This window comes from Anthonomus grandis, chromosome 3 (assembly GCF_022605725.1).
Source record: "Anthonomus grandis grandis chromosome 3, icAntGran1.3, whole genome shotgun sequence".
Classification (NCBI taxonomy): Eukaryota; Metazoa; Arthropoda; class Insecta; order Coleoptera; family Curculionidae; genus Anthonomus; species Anthonomus grandis.
Window position 1 is genome coordinate 4020498 of NC_065548.1, and position 17549 is coordinate 4038046.

Here is a 17549-nt window from a genome sequence, read left to right on the forward strand (position 1 = left end):
GTTGTCTTTTTCCAAAATCCAATTACTGTTGGAAAATCTTAGAAGAAAAGTTTGTATAGTTTTACATCAAAAGGTTATGAAGTATGTAGAGGCAAATCCAACTGTTTAAAGGGAAAAACCCTTCTCTCTGAAAGTCTAATGGGGATTGTAGGATTCTATTTGTATAGGCGTCGTCCTTGTCACTCTTATGCAATTTTAAGTCGACTAAAGAAAGACAAGATCGGTATAAATCGAATTTTAGAATACATAAACAGAATACCAGAGCTGATTATTTTGAAAAAGATAGTCCGGTAAGACAGAAGGGGGGGACGGAATTTTTATGTCTGTGTTTGATTATTATCTTGTTAATTACTTTATAATTATTTTGGCCTCCTTATTAGTCCTATAGATTCAAAGCAATTTTAAATAAAATCATTGGATAACATATTGCAGGAAAGTTCAGTGGGTCAATGCGAGCTTGCTGATTGGTTCAAATTTGCTAAGTAACCTCCCGTCCACTGACCTGGAGAGTTTTGAGGTTAAGTTTTGGGAATTCTGACATTTCATAGTTGGCAACACTGCTTACTTGTGTCATTTTCTTTTTCTAGTTTGAGGTTATGATCTGTGACGTCATGGTGACATAATTACCTGAATAAAAACAATTAATATATTTAATCCTATTTCGTGAAAAATCACCTGGGTTCCCTTGTTCCCACCTGATTTGCAACAATGATCAAGTAAGTACCAAAAAATCTGAATTGTCAAAACCGCTTGGCTCTCCTTAAACGAGAAAAATGTCCTTTTTGCACCAAAACCTTATAAAATCGTAAATATTTATATAAATCCAACCTTACAACGGACTAATAGATAATTTAGATTTGCAGTGAAAGCAGGCCTGGCCGCTACAGCAGTTTATTACATAAAAGAACAAGGGATATTCAAGAACAGTGATGAAGCGATAGCCAGTGCCCAAAGGCTTAAAACTGCTGTGAATCCTTACATTAGCGAAATCAAGTCACAAATACCAGTGGAGGTTTGTCCTTACATTACAATAAATTAAACATATTTAATAAATTATTAATATTTTAGCTTCCTGAGGTACCACATACAGAAAATGTTGGTCAGCTCGCCAAAGAGTACTGGAACTGTGGAGTGAGGGCCACATTTGCATTTCTCATAAAATTGCCTGATTATACAAAAGAATATGCTAGCAAAGGGGCGGAAAGTCTTATGGAAAATCAAGAAATTAGGAATTTTATTGAGTCGTTTACCAGCGAGAAGCCTGTAGCAAAGTAGACGTGTATATTAAATTTAGTTCAAATTAATAAATTGTGTCACTTTATGGTTGCTATTTGAATGAAAAATCAATAAACTGGGTGAATATTTTAATTTTATTTCAATCAATAAAACAGGTGAATGTTTTAATTGAACCCTAAGTCGGACTTTCGTCTCTGTCCTTTATCACTCTGAGTGCTAAATAAGGATGGAGATATATAACCTCTACATAAATCAATAAACCAGGCTGTATGTTGGGCTGGATACATAACCTGTCTGTGCTGTGCATTTTTCATTGTTTTCAAATGGAAAATTAAGGGATTTTTCAGTAAATATGGCCAAAAACAACAATTCGGTCCTTTTGGGGTACGAAGACGAGGCGATTAACGAGAAACACGTGGGTCAAATTGATTTTTCCGTTAATAAAATCGGCGGGGAACCTGTAAGTTTTAACTTATTTTTATTTAAAAAAAAAACGCGTTTTACTAAAAAAAGTTTATTTGTTAAGTGATTTATTGTTTTAAATAAAAAAAAAAAATTAATTTGGAGGAGCTGGGATTTGAACCCAGGACTTTCCGCATGCGAAGCGGACACTCTACCACTGAGTTACACCCCCGATGAGAGTGAGAACCGAAAAACTGGTTCTTACGTTTAGAGTGTATAACTTTTAGAATATTATAATTACTAATAATAAATATCTAAATGTGTATATTTATCAATATTTAAAAAACAAACGCTGATTGTAATTATTATATAGCGTAAATACAAGGTGATACAAATGTGAGAGAGGAAAATGGGGAGGTGTGGTGCCTATATGACACTTGTTGCCATGACAACCACAAATAAATAAACAATACAAACATGTTTATTCTTTTTTTTGTAACAAGGATGACAAAGATAGCAATAAAGACCTATGGTTGTTTGACATAACTAATTCAATCAAATAATTTGAATATTGGCGCCAATTAGGTTTTTCAACTATTTTAAGGATTTCTATGAGCATGATATCCTGAAATCGGATAGAGTACTTGACTGCAACCTATGTAAACTTCCCACCCGTCTAGTCGTTCAGATTTACGCCCCGTTAGAAAACTCAAAAGACCACAGAACTTTATATTTATTTGCCTGTATAAATCCCCATTGTTGGAACAAAAGTGAAAGGTATATAAAACTTTTATACTTATCAAAAAATGTGTAATGGTGAATGAATATTTTAGCTGGCACTGTTTAAGAATTCAGCAAAAAAATGCTGTTTCTAGTGAACCGACTGAGGCTCCCAAAATGAAATCTTTTGACTGGTGTGAAGACGCTGAGGAATGGGGAGACAGCGAAGATGAAAAAAAAATGAATTTAGGTACTAATTAATAACGATTTCTCCATGGTACTATCAAGAATACTGTGTTGTTTTAGATGAAGAAAACTGTAATATAATAAAGAACAACAACGAAAAGTTGTCAGAAGATGAGGAAAGTAGCAGCTTTGAAGACTCTTTGAGATCGGGCCTGGTGAATTTGTCAATGGATGATAAAAACGCTAATAATGGAGCGCAAGGTAAGTTAATTCAAATATGCTTTATTGTTTGAACAAAATATTGTTATAAACAAAGCTTCACCTAATCCTAAAGAGGCAGAGTTACAAGGTTAAAATTATGTTTAAAAATACAAGTTACAATGACGAATCAAAGTTAAACAGTTAAAATTTAATTTTTTTTTGACTTAATAAAATCAACTATATCTAACTTTTCTTAACTAAGTACAGTTCACATTTAGGGATAAAAAAAAAGAAAAACATTTAAAACAAACAGTTTAGGAAAAGAGCTAGGTCTCCCTTAATTAATTAAAATCTGATTGTGGTTGAAATATTCAGCCACAGAGTAATAAGCTTGACCACTCAGAAATCTCCTCAAGAGAAACTTAAATTTGATGAGAGATTTTGCCCCTCTAATGTCCTCTGGTAGGTGGTTAAAGATTTTTATACCTTCATAAAAAATTGATCTCTTTACCAAGGCAGATGTTGGAAAGGGAAGCCAAGCAAATTATTCCGCTGGCGGGTGACATATTGTGGATTCTGTAGGACAAACCTGTATTGATGGGAGAAAATAAGGCATGCCACCTTCTGTATGTATAGGCAGTAGATTGTAAGAATGCCCTCCCTGATAAAATATGGTCGGCATGATTCCCTAGGTGATATCCCGCATATATAACGCACAGCACGTTTCTGTAGAACAAACAACATCTGTAGAAGATAGTTGCTTGCACTACCCCAAAAGCAGAAACCATACCTGAGATGGGACTCAATCAGGGAAAAGTACACGGCTCTCCCAATCCCCATGCCAAGCTTCCGACAGGCCGCCCTAACAGCAAAACAACCCGCAGAAACCCTATTGCTGATGAGACTCCGTATATGGTCCTCAAACTTAAATTCCTTGTCAATCACCAGACCCAAAAACTTATTGTTAGAATAAGGCGGGACAGGGCAGTTAGCAATAAGAATATTATCAAGACTACGGTTATTTGTAAAACAAATTAGTTTGGTCTTCTCTGGATTTAATGATAGTAAATTTGCCCTGAACCACTCATATATAAGTTGAAGATCAGCCAACATGGCTATTCTCAAAGAGTCGGTATCATACCCATGCCAGAGAACGGTGGTGTCGTCAGCAAAGAGCGTGAATTTTCCCTGGATATTAAGTCGGATGAGGTCATTAATATATAGGAGAAAAAGTATTGGTCCCAGTACCGACCCCTGAGGTACTCCCCAGGCAACAGATTGATATTCAGAATACTCCGACCCCACACACACTCTCTGACGACGACCCTTTAGATATGAACAAAACCAACTCGCCGCCAAGCCCCTAAAACCATAGTGGAAGAGCTTCTGCAGCAGAACCTCGTGACTGACGCAGTCGAAGGCTTTCGACAAGTCACAAAACACAGCAGCGGAAACTCCACCACCGTTAATCTGACAGTAGACATCACTCATCAAGTTAAACATTGCGTAATTTGTGTTTTTATTTTTTTGAAAGCCAAACTGAGAACCACTAAGAATAATCTTTGATTTTAAATAAGACATCACACGTTTTTTAACCAATTTTTCAATAATCTTTGAAAGTGTGGACAGAAGGGATATTGGTCTAAAGTTTGATGGTTCAGCGAGGCTGCCCGTCTTATGAATTGGGATAACCTTAGCAGATTTTAGGCAAGCGGGAAAGGTGCCCATAACCCATGATGCATTTATAGCTTCAACAAGGACACTCAGAGAGATGTCCGGCATGTTCAGGAGTATTTTGGCAGATAGGCCATCCTCTCCGGCTGAGTTTTTGTTTTTTATAGAAGTTAATACCTGCTTAAGCTCAACCAAGTCTGTAGCTATAAAGAAAAATGATCCTTGAATACTGGTGCTTGATAAATAAGTAAGTGGATCTGTTGTTGGGAAACCCAAATCTTTATGGATTTTATCAGCAATTCCAATAAAAAAGTCATTTATATGACTAGCAGAACATTTAGGGACTGCCATGGAATAATTGCTGTATGATTGACGGATATCATTAACAATCTTCCAGCATTCTTTAGACTTGTTTGTGGCCTTATTTAGACAATTTGAGTAGAAGGATCTTTTGGCGATTTTTATTAGTCGCCGATACAAAGACCTATAAGAGTTAAAATATAGATGAAAAGCCGGGCAATTCGTGAACTTTCTTAATGTGTGAAGGGATCTCAAATTTCTACATGAAGTTTTAAGTCCCCTAGTTAACCATGACGTCTTGTTCTTTTTTGGTCTAATTTTCACCATGGGAAAAGAGACATCAAAGAGGGTTATCAATTTCCGGTGGAAACACGACAATGGATCAGTCGAATTCAACACGCTTTCCCATCGAGCAGCCATACACGAGTCATGGAATCTGTCGAAGTAGCGCCTGCTGAAAATTCGACCATAGGAGCACCCAGCAGTTTTGGGGCATTTCCCTTCACTGATTTCACAGATCACTGCCTCGTGGTCCGACATGCCAGAATTCACAACAGTGCAATCCACCATATGTTCGGGATAATTAGTGCAAACATAGTCAATGGTGCTGGACGAGAACGAGACCTAACATGCATTTGAAGGTTAAATGAACTGAGTAAATTACGGAGGGTCAGTGTTGCAATAGATTTCTCATTATAATTCACATTGAAATCACCCGCCAACAGTATGGATGATGAACATGGGATCATAAGCAGGAGACTTTCCAAGCATAAGCAGAATTCAGAGCTATCAGATAATGGTGACCGATAAATACAAATAATGTATAGGTTTAAATCCTTACAAAAAGATGCAGCAAATTCAAAAACAGATTCCTTTAGAAGATGGTTAAATTTATCAATCTTTTGAAAAGTGCTTTCCCGTTAAAAAACTTTTGCCAGCTAAGATCATACATCCTCCATGAGATTAATTCAGTTCTACAAAGGCTAGAAATCACTACATAGTTACTAATGTACATCATTTCGTTCACTTTAAGCTAATGTTCTGTGAGGAGGATAATATTAGGTTCCTTTAGTTCATTCAAAAGTAGAGAAAGTTCACCAGCTGTTTAGGAGAAGGTGAGAGCAGAGGTATGAAGATGGCTGTAGGTGCACCTTGAATGCATTTGTGGAGTGTCAGGTTATGGGATGCAATAATGTTATTAAATGTAGGACGATTAGGTAATGGCATTGGGCCAATCAATGCAAGATTCGTATGCTCAAATAGTCTTATTTTTTCCTTAATGCCGCATTCATCTAGCTCTTTGCAGCTTATAGAAGCTTGTGAACAAGTAAACAAAAATACATAGTCGTCTTTGGTAAACCGACGGCAATAGGGTAAACTGCTGTCTAGCATGTCTTCAATAGTGATTTTTTCGATATTTTGGCTGTTTATATCGTATTTACCCTTGGTGAGCCGTTTTAAAAGTGGAAGATAACCCTGAACATACGAACCCGTAACAAGTATCTTCTTTCCTACCAGAGATCCCACCAAGTTCCTGCTGGAAGCTTTGTCAGTGATTGTGTTTTTGCCTGACGGTTTCGGGGCGTCCAGTTTAGAGACTTGACAGATATTGTTGAGGTTCGAGAAACGCTGACGTAACTGTGAGACCTCTATTACATAAGATTCATTGTTCTTTTCTAAAACTTCAATGGTAGTAATCATCTTTCTATTTATTTCAGTCATTTCTTCTATCGATTTTTTTAGGTTTTCTTCCGTCACTTACAAAAAACTTTGAAGTTTGTCCTTTAGTTCTACTTCCTGAGACTTAAGAAGTGAAATTTCGTTGTATAGTTTCTCAATTGTGTTTTTATTATCGTTATTATGATGATTTGAGTTGGATAATACAGGCCTTTTGAAGCTAAGTTCGTCTGCGAGTGTTAGTGGGGGAGTATCAGGATCATCAGTTTGAACTTCTGTTTCTGTGTATGACTTAAAAACGGTCTCGAGTTCCCAAAGAACATGCTCTAACTTTCTCCGATTGGGAACTTTTTGAAATTTTACCCACAATTAATGTTTGAGTTGAAGTGGAATTACTATTTGCTAACGTTCGGGTTTCGCACTCCTCATAAGTTTTATCCTCGTACTTTTTAATTAACACTTCTTTTTCTTCTAATTGGTTTTGTAATTCCAGAACTTTAGCTTTTAAAGATTCAAGGTCATTCCGAAACTTTGACTCCATCTCAGTTGACTCATCTTCCAATACGGCAGAGTTGCGCTTTAACCGCGTAATGTAATTGTTTTTATGCTCCAGTTCAGCTTGTAGATTTTGTACCATTCCCAGAAAGGTTCTAGAGTCATAATCATTTTCTGTTTAGGAGATTTTAATATTAATCTTTTAAATTTTAATAATCCCCTTACATCATTATTTGAAAATTATAATCTCACTCAAGTAATTGAAGACCCAACCAGAGTCTCAGCTACTTGCAGCACTCTTCTTGATGCAATATTTGTGTCTAATGTGTCTCTGATACATAATAAAGGGGTCATTTGCGCAGACAACGTCTCAGATCACAACTTGGTTTTCTGTGAACTAAATTTAAACAGGGTACCCATAGTTCCTAAACTAATTGAGTACAGGTGCTTTAAAAATTTTAATAACCAACTTTTTTTGCAGGATTTATATTTCCTACCATGGGATAGCATTTTATATCAAAATAATATCGATAGTAAGCTAGTAATTTTTAATAATTTAATTCAAACACTTTTTAATAAACATGCTCCTTTTAAAAAAGCAAGAATTACTAAACCTAAAGCTCCTTGGCTAACATCTGAGGTACTTCTTTTCCAAAAACAACGCAATGAGGCATTAAGGAAATTCAAGGCAACAAGGGATATACAAGATTGGGAGAATTATAAATTTCTGAGAAATCATACTCTGGCTACAATGAGAAGAGAAAAAAAGAAGCACCTTAATCTGTTGAGTAACGAAAAAAATAAACGTCAGCTTTGGTCGTCATTAAAAAAGTTTAACATTTGTAGAGATAAAAATAATACCAATATTCCGGAACACCTGTCTGATCCAAATCAAATTACTATCTTTTTTTCTTAATTTCTTCAAAATTCTGCGAATTGTGATGAACAAGTTCAGTGTTATAATAATGGTGTATTTGATAATAGCCTGCATTTCACACTTAATCTTGCAACTGTTGAAGATGTAAGTAGAATTTTAAATAGTATTAAGTCTAATGCGACTGGTGGGGATCAGATTTCACCAAAAATGTTAAGGTATTGTAGCCCCTTTATTGATAAGTACGCCACATAATAAATTGTTGTATAGAAGCTCACTATTTCCCCGATCAATGGATAATTTCGATTGGTAAACCCTTATCAAAAGTTGCTAGCCCAGAAAATTATAACGACTTGCGCGTTATAAGTATACTTCCAGTACTTTCAAAAATATTTGAAAAGGTACTTTACCATCAGATGGTTTGTTATTTGTTTGTTGTATAGATAATGACATTATTCCGGCTACGCAATGTGGCTTTAGGGAGAACTTTGGTACCTCTGTAGCTCTACTAAACGTACTGGATGATATAATGGACGCTATTGATAAGCAACAGATTGCTGTTCTGGTGCTTTTAGATTTCTCTAAGGCGTTTGATACAATAAATCATGCCCTTTTACTAGCTAAGCTTAAATATTATGGCTTTTCAATTGAGTCTATACAGTTAATTGAGTCTTATTTGAATAATAGATTTCAGACAATATTTACAAATAATTCTTATTCTAATCAGGCTCACATTTTGTCTGGAGTGCCCCAGGGTTCTGTCCTGGGACCTCTGCTTTTCCTTGTATGTACAGCAGACATTCTTAAGTCCTTAAAAGTTTGTAAGGTGCAAGCGTTTGCTGATGATACGCAGATATATACAACTTTCAAACCTGATAATCTTAAAGAAGCGGAGATTGGTATAAACAATGACTTAAATATAATAAATCAATTATCTAAAAAACATAATTTAAAATTAAATTCCTCAAAGTCTTGTTTTATGGTTTTTGGAAATACAAATTACAAATATTAAAAGTGTAATAAATGTTCATGTGGAGGGCTCTAAGCTTTCGGTTGTTGAAACTGCCAAAAATTTAGGCATTGTGATGGACAGTAAGTTGAGATTCAGGGAGCATGTTAAAAAAATTGTTCAAAAATCGTTTGCAGCTTTAAAACTCTTATAGAGTAATAGAGATATTCTTAATCTAAGTCTTAAACGCAGCCTATGTGAGGCCATGGTGCTCTCTAATTTTAACTACTGTGATTATGTTTATGGTTCTTGCTTAGATAATGATTGTAAAATGCGCATACAAAAAATTCAAAATGCCTGTATCAGATTGGTTTATGGCTTACGTAAGTATGATCATATTTCGAAATATTATAAAACAATTAACTGGCTTAAAATGGACAATCGTAGAATTCTTAATTTTTCCACTTTTTTGATAAAAATCATTAGCAGCCCAAAGGCACTAGCGACTATAAGGAATAGATTGTTGTTTAGAGCAAATGTACACGGGGTAAATGTTAGAGCTAGAGATAAGTTAACCATGCCGGTCCATGGGAGTGCTATGTTTCAGCGATCGTTTTCTGACAATGCTGTTCAGTGCTACAATAAAATACCTGCAGAATTTGTTGACCTTCGTGCAGATAAATTTAGGAGGAAATATAAAATTGTTCTTATGAATATTCAAAACAATTCTCTTACTATTTAATATGTATCAAATTTGCTGTTTTTTATAGAAGAAGAAAACTTTTTTTGTGTTATATTATAATTGGGAATATTTCTTTACATATAACATGTTGTTATAATGTTGGTTTATATACTTCAAATACATCCTGATCTGGTTCAGTGGAGTAGCTATATAAAGCTAGACTGCGCCAGGTTCAGGTACTTTGTTTTTTTTTTTGTATCAAGTTTGTAATGAATTTGAATAATAAAAGACATTTATTATTATTATTATTATAATCTTCGTCACTAGTTCTAGATGCCAGATCTCTGCACTCAGTGGAACAGTAGATTAAGTTGTCATTTAAAATTTCGTAGTGTTTAGTTCTTTTCATGCAACTAGGATGGCAGTTTGTTGCAAACTATGCATATCCAATTGGCGTTATATTTCCTACAACATTTGAAAACATCTGCTATTGTAGGAAAAAGGACAAAAAGTCTTTAAAATAGTGAGCAAAATCCGCTCCACTAATATTTAATCGGACTAGAATATCGTAGTATTTCGTCAGTACAAAAGAAATTCCAATGTTTTGCATTTGAACAATGGGTGTTTATTTTTGTAGTGTCACATATATTTTTGTATTTTGTTGATTTTAGGTAATACAATCTTCAGTAGCACTCAGGAACAAAGACAGGGAGAATACCGTACTTTGAAACACACAATTTAACATAAAATTCAACATTCCAGATTTACTTTAACTTATATAAAAAACGCTTTAAGAGCGGATCGACGTGATACTCGACGTGACGAAAAATGAAGATAGAAACACATTTATAATCACAATCATTTTATTCTTAACTAACAATAATCAACTGGTCACAATAATTAAACAAACTAATACACAGCCGCAATATAATTGGTAAAAAAAATATATAACAAAAAACAACAATTTTTTAATTTATCAAGAATCCCTTTTGTCCAGTCTAAGCAAGAAATGTGAAACATTTTCATATACAACAAATGTGATCATTGTGGCAGGTATCACCCTAATCAAGTTCGCTTTCAACCCTTTATAAAACCCCTTCCATCCCTCATATTTTGAAATTTTTAGTACACAATCAGTGGCGTTATCGTAGCAATAGTGTTGATTTTGAAGCCGAGCCCTCACTACTTGATAGGGATAAGTCGCTAGAACTGCTATTAATTTAGAACTGGCTGAAAATGTTAGATATTCCAAAGTGCCTATAAAAAAAATAATAATTTTTATAATTTAAATTGTGTTTAATATATCATGCCTTACCAAGCTTTTTACTGATAGGTAAGCCATAATAATGTTGATACTGGTTTTTCATCTCTTCATAAACCATGAACTGTACAGCCCCATGGGACACCCCAAAAATCCCTGGCACTAGTCCTTTGTAATAACCCAGTACACCTTCGTTTTTGTATATTTTTTTTAAACAATCCAACATTCCAGTATATGTTTGTTGGGGCTTTAAGTGTACATCAGACTCACTAAATTGCAAGCATAACCTTAAAAATAATAGTTTATTTTACACCATTAAGGTCTAAATAGCGATATTGGTGCATCATAAGTTCATGCCTGATGAACTTCATCCTTTAATTTACTACAGTTTTTCCCTGTATTCATCTGTAGCTTATAGTACTCATGAAATTATCCCCTACCTTGTTTTTACCACCCAAAGTGGATTAGTTATAAGTAAAGTGGCTAATCCAGCTTGTGCTGCCGCTAATAAGTGCGTTCCAGGACCAAGTGCGGTATTAACGTTTCCATCCTGTAAAAACTTCTTTAGTCCACTATAAAAGAAGAAGTAAAGTCCCCAAGAAGAGCCTGCACCGCACACATTGGGCAACACTCCCTTGTATAATCCCCGGAAGCCCTCCTTGACGTAAATCGTGGAAAAAGCGTTCCATACTCCAGTATACTTGGGGGTGTTGTGTATCCCATCGTGAACCGCGAACCGGATTTTCACGACATCGAGGGGATGCAATACGAGGGTGGCGGTTACCCCCGCGGTGGTTCCGGCGACAAGTGGTTCATATTTGACCAGGTCCAGTAGCGAATATTGTTTCTTTTTTAATAATTGTGATTCGGGACTTACGGCACTCATGGCTGATAAGTTAAAAATCGCGAAAACCGCTGCATGTTATCAATTATTCAATATTTTGTAACCGATTACACCATTTGTTATTGATAAATGTTTGTGAGGTTATGTCTTATCGTCATGTCAATATTTGATAGGTTCATCGACGTTGCCAGATTTTGTCTGAAATCATCGGGGTTCTATAAATTGAATTATTGATAAATGCTTCTGAGGTAATGTCTTATCTTCATATGTGTAAAGTGAGCAATGTTGCCACATTTTATTGAAAATTATCAGGTTTCGACGTAATTTAATTACTGCTATATGTTTGTGAGGTTTTCTCTTACCATTAACTCTTTAAACAGGTTTTTTAATTTCATCTAATCACATCATCTGCTGAATCTTAACCAAACTTGACAACGTGGGTATCCGTGCTATGTTAAGTGGCTTTTAGACCGAGCGGCTGTGATACTAATACAGTGTTTTCTTTTGTACGCTTATGACTTTGCACGGGAAGTTTAGTTATTTCTTTCATAGGTCTTAACGCAAAGTCACCAGATCTTCGTATTTTTTATAAATTGTTCATCAATCGGCTGGTAAAACTCAAAAAAATCACCAGATTGATGAAATTTGACAAAATCCGACAACACTGTTGTTATTCTAATTTAAACTTACGTCAACATGACATAAAGTCTGTCATCTGTCAACAGCATTTATGACAGCAACTTCTAAGGCGCAATGAATTTTTATTTGAACGTACGTCAATATGACATAAGATCTGTCAAATGTCACTCGCATTTATGGTAGCAAGTTATGGGAAAAATATTGGAACGCGTTTTTTAACCTTAGACTCTCAATGCACTAGAGTACTCGTAAATATAAAAGAAGCAAAAAAGAAAAATTTCATTGGCGTTTACGTGGGGCTATGGCCCATCTTCAATTTCCGATGGCCAATGTATATGCAAATTTCCCGGCTCCTTCGCCATTTTTAATGGGTGAAATATTTACAAACCTGAAAGATGTTAAAGGTCCTGGAAAGCTCCATACGATAGTGATGCAATGTTGTCGGATTCTATTGAAAATCAAAAGGTTTCAAAATGATTGCATCACAATATACCCTCTTTAAACAGGTTTTTTAATTTCACCTAATCATATCATCTGCTAAATCTTAACCAAACTTGACAACGTTGGTATCCGTGCTATGTTAAGTGGCTTTTAGACCGAGCGGCTGTGATACTGATACAGTGTTTTCTTTTGTACGCTTATGACTTCGCACGGGAAATTTAGTTATTTCTTTCATAGGTCTTGACGCAAACTCACCAGATCTTCGTATTTTTTATAAATTGTTCATCAATCGGCAGGTAAAACTCAAAAAAATCACCAGATTCATGAAATTTGACGAAATCCGACAACACTGTTGTTATTCTAATTTAAACTTACGTCAACATGACATAAAGTCTGTCATCTGTCAACAGCATTTATGACAGCAACTTCTAAGGCGCAATGAATTTTTATTTGAACGTACGTCAATATGACAGAAGATCTGTCAAATGTCACTCGAATTTATGGTAGCAAGTTATGAGAAAAATATTGGAACGCGTTTTTTAACCTTAGACTCTCAATGCACTAGAGTACTCGTAAATATAAAAGAAGCAAAAAAGAAAAATTTCATTGGCGTTTACGTGGGGCTATGGCCCATCTTCAATTTCCGATGGCCAATGTATATGCAAATTTCCCGGCTCCTTCGCCATTTTTTAATGGGTGAAATATTTACAAACCTGAAAGATGTTAAAGGTCCTGGAAAGCTCCATACGATAGTGATGCAGTGTTGCCAGATGGCGAATAAATCTATAGAACAACAAAGTTGTCAAGGTTTATTCCAAATAAAAAAAGGATTAGAATTTCGGAAATGTTAGTAGGCATGACAACATTGCCTACGCTTTATAAATCATTCCACAGCAGCATCTTTTTTTATTTTGATAAAGTACTGGATCTCTTTGCGACGTTGCCAGATGGGACTAATAAAACTGAGCTTTTTGTATATCTTTAGAAAAATTCTAGTTTCTGCATATGTTGGATTAACTTAACCTTGTTATTCACTAGGGCAACATTGTATTAATTTTGTGATGTAGCTATTCCACAGCCGCCTAAAATCCATAATCCCTTGTTATTGCGACGTTGCCAACTAGGACTAATAAAACCTAATTTTTTCTTTTGTAAATTTTTGATTTTGCACATGAAATGTAGTTATTCATTCCATAAGTATTATGCTACTCACTATATAGATCTTCATATTTTTTAAAAAGTTCAATCGGCAGAAAAAACTCACCGGATTGCTGAAATTTCGCTAAACTTGACAACACTGCTACACACTTGATTTGAAGTTACGTCAACATGACATAAAATATTGACAGTCTGTCAGCTGTCAATGGCACTCATGGCAGCAAGTTATGAGTAAACTTTTGGAACTCGTTACGCATTTATCGCCTCAGACTGTGAATGTACTAGACTAAATTTGAAATAAGCTAAAAAAAATACTTTTCATTGATGTTAAGGTGTGGCATCAATGGCCCATTTTCAACCTTCGATGGGGTTAGTAGTAACGGCAACATCGTCTCATCATTTAAATTAATCCAAACCCCTCCGGATTTTTATGTCTGTCATGTTGTTGCGACGTTGCCAGCTGGGATTAATAAAACTAAATTTTCTGGTTATTTTTGGAACACTTTTAGTAAGTCTCTGCACATTTTGGATTAATTTTACCAAGCTACGGTAATATTGTATTAATTTTGTCATGTAAACTATTCCACAACCGTGTAAAATTTACATGAGTGCCTGTACATGCGACGTTGCCAGCAGTCGTGACTGTGGCTATTCATGCCACAAGTTTTAAGCTTAACAGAAAGTCACCAGATCTTTTTAAAAAAGTTCAATCGTCAGCTAAACTCAAAAAATCATCAGATCAGTGACATTTCACAATACCCGACAACACTGCCCTAGACTGATTTGACGTTGACATAAGGTCTGACAGCTGTCATGTACGGCAACAATTTATGAGTAAACTATTGGAACGCGCTGAATAATTTTGATAGTAGAGTATGAATGCGCTAGAGTAACTTTGAAATAAATTTATTGATGTTCAGGTGGGGCAATGGCCCGTCTCCACCCCCCGATGGCGACCGCTGAAATAGAAGGTGACGAGGACGGGGTGGTATCGGTGGAAAGTCCCACAACCCCGAAAAATAATTTACAGGCTCTCCTGCACGGTGGGAACAACGATTCGGACAACGTTCCTTTAAACACACCGTTCGTATCGTTCTTTATGAGTGTCTATCCTGAAGAGGAGGTATAAGAATAATAGTTTCATAATTTAATTTCCGTGGTCTATACTTGGGGCTTTTAGGAGAGTAGTGCGCAATGTTCTGTATTGGACAATCACGTGAAGGAACTGTTGAGCGACTATCAAAGAAAAGACGCGGAATTTTCGCCTTTTAGGCAAGAGGGAGGGATGGGGAGAGGCTCAGGGGCTGTCGAGGACATGGGCACGGAGGAGTACGAAAAAAGTCGCCCTCTGCACGGTGACAAAATGTTCCATCACTTTTTAACGAAAGTCAAAGCTAACCCAGAGCAAATACTCCGGTAATAAATTCTAATTTTTTCGCTCATTATTGCTATTTGAAATATTTCAATTTTTATAGATACCATCGTAAAGGGACACCTCTTCTGCTCTACCCTCTTCAAGAGCCAATAAGGCGTTGCAGATATTGCCAGGGGGAGTTGGTATTCGAGTTTCAACTGATACCAACGATTATTCCTAAACTGCGTTTAGAATGTGATACTGCCGACGTCAATAGGATGGATTTTGGCACAGTGCTAGTGTACACATGTGAAAGTAGCTGCTGGGGTCCCCAGGATAGTTGGAAAGAAGAATGTGTTGTGGTGCAAAAGGAGGTTTTGTGAATAAAACCTCGTTTAAAACACAATTTTTGTCAATTATTATTTTGGCAATTGTTAGCTTCTTAGCACCGTAACCAAAGTTGTGAAATGGAGATCAACGAATACATATTATAATTAGAGGTAATGTTAGGTATACTTTGCATGTCTACGATAAATTTTTGACTCATTTATTATACAATGTTTACCAATAGCAATCATTTTACCCTACTTTTATTGAATTATATATAAAATATTCACGTCTTATGTAGCATTAGAAAGGTTTAAATTTTGTAGCAGAAGTGGTAAGGCTTAGGAAGTTAATAATATGTATATCAAGAAGCAAATAAAATCCATCCAAAGAATTTTATGTCTTTTTATTGTATTCCTTGTTTTTGAACACGTGATTGACGTTATTGCAGTTCGATCATGTAAAAAAGGACCTTAACAACAAATGAAAAATGCTATTATAGGTCTGTCAACAGGAAAACGTCATACCTGTCAGTGTTATTAGAGGTAGAAAGGCGGCGTAGGCCTGCTTTTGCCGCTTTTCCGACGTCTAATCCGCTCTCGTGGTTGATCACTTTTAGCATCTTAGAAAAGTACTTAAAAAAAACCTCACATCAGAATGAGTTGAAAATTGGTCAAAGTGTTTCTTATTTTTCTTTAAGTGTTACCGATGGTATTTTATTTACAGTTTATTAAATTTTAAGATAACCAGATCGAATATCACAAAACAAAATAGTGAATCTGAGCGGAATCGAATAAGAAACACTTTGACCAATTTTCAACTCATTCTGATGTGAGGTTTTTTTTAAGTACTTTTCTAAGATGCTTAAAGTGACCAATCACGAGAGCAGATTAGACGTCGGAAAAGCGGCAAATGAGCAGGACTACGCCGCCTTTAGGGTAAAAACACACGAGGCGGTTTGCAAGCGGTTTGCGCCGCGACGGTTGTCGCGCCGTGGTCGAGTTCGGCGCCTCGTTTATGGGACTTGTGAGCTTTGAAACAGACGGCGCCGCCTAATCCCATAAAATGCGGCGTCCGTCGCGCGTACCCTGCTCGATACCATGGGCCGCCGGCACGCCGCTTGGTTTTTATTGCTTTAGCGGCACTACCGCGGCACATCATTTACTTATCTTCTGTGTTGCAAACAACACGTACGGTTTTTTGGTGCGTTTTTTTTTGTGCAGTGTTGAAAATTGTTCATTTATTATGGAAACCAGGGAATTCAACATAGAAAAATTAATTACTGAGGTTCAATTAAGGCCAGCGATTTGGGATATGCGTGATGATAATTATTCAAACAGAATAAAAAAAAAACAGGCATGGGAAGAAGTTACTACAGAATTTCTAAGCGCAGCTGCTTCTGTTGAGGAAAAAAAAATTATAAGTATGTACATATTATATGCTATAAGTAGGTACGTTTATTTTAATAATAATGATATAATATACATATAGTTTATATTGATTCGTTTTGCCACTCTAGTGGATAAATATTAACAAAATAATTTGCAAATTTATCTCGGCCATTTAATGCTCTTGGATTCCCTTTGCTAAATGAATCAACTGTCAAATTGTCATGCGTTGTTCCTGCTTCAATGTTATCGCAACGGTTTCCATCTCTGACTCTTACAAAATTATGAAGAACACAACAGGCTTTAATTATGTCTTCAGCTAGATGAAAAATGCGCCATTTATTAGCCAATATACCAAAAGCACATTCAATGTACCGTCGAGCTCTGGATAATCCATAATTAAAAATTTTTTTGTTGTAAGATAAGTTTGATCCACCATAAGGGCTCAGCAAATTTTCTAATAGAGGAAATGCTTCATCACCTACTATAACAAAAGGATAATCTGTAGTAGCATCTCCTTCTATCACACATTGCAAATAGTACCATCGAAATAATTTTTATAATTATAAAACATAGAACCACTATTAGATGGCTGTATCAGTCTAATGTGTTTGCCATCAATCGCACCTATGCAGTTCGGAAAATTGGAATGTTTCTTGAATCCCTCAGCGATTTCCATCCACTTTTCGGCATTTAAAACTGGAAAAGCCATTTGCCTAACATGCGCCCATAGTGCTTTAC

At 35.8% G+C, this 17549-nt stretch overlaps 3 protein-coding genes and 1 non-coding gene across 5 annotated transcripts; 2 read left to right on the plus strand and 2 right to left on the minus strand.

Moving 5' to 3' along the window:
• The first annotated feature begins 550 nt into the window (after positions 1-550).
• Positions 551-1368, plus strand: LOC126733771 (MICOS complex subunit MIC13 homolog QIL1). Of its 2 annotated transcripts, none has more exons than XM_050437168.1 (3): positions 551-716; positions 856-1012; positions 1069-1368. In XM_050437168.1, the coding sequence occupies exons 1-3, from the start codon at positions 709-711 to the stop codon at positions 1273-1275; spliced, it is 372 nt and encodes a 123-aa protein (XP_050293125.1). In that variant the 5' UTR covers positions 551-708; the 3' UTR covers positions 1276-1368. The 2 variants fall into 2 exon arrangements, with proteins under 2 accessions (XP_050293125.1, XP_050293124.1); XM_050437167.1 differs by having other exon boundaries at positions 659-805.
• Positions 1369-1445: 77 nt separating this feature from the next.
• Positions 1446-15814, plus strand: LOC126733768 (programmed cell death protein 2-like). Its single transcript, XM_050437164.1, has 7 exons — positions 1446-1696; positions 2243-2415; positions 2472-2608; positions 2665-2805; positions 14660-14862; positions 14920-15155; positions 15215-15814. The coding sequence occupies exons 1-7, from the start codon at positions 1589-1591 to the stop codon at positions 15474-15476; spliced, it is 1260 nt and encodes a 419-aa protein (XP_050293121.1). The 5' UTR covers positions 1446-1588; the 3' UTR covers positions 15477-15814.
• Trnaa-cgc (transfer RNA alanine (anticodon CGC)) lies at positions 1799-1870 on the minus strand. Its single transcript has one exon. It is a non-coding gene; the product is annotated as a tRNA-Ala (tRNA).
• On the minus strand, positions 10242-11647 carry LOC126733769 (mitochondrial folate transporter/carrier). The gene is made up of 3 exons (XM_050437165.1): positions 11098-11647; positions 10712-10944; positions 10242-10653 (listed from the first exon to the last, which is right to left on the minus strand). The coding sequence occupies exons 1-3, from the start codon at positions 11541-11543 to the stop codon at positions 10373-10375; spliced, it is 960 nt and encodes a 319-aa protein (XP_050293122.1). The 5' UTR covers positions 11544-11647; the 3' UTR covers positions 10242-10372.
• Positions 15815-17549: the final 1735 nt, after the last annotated feature.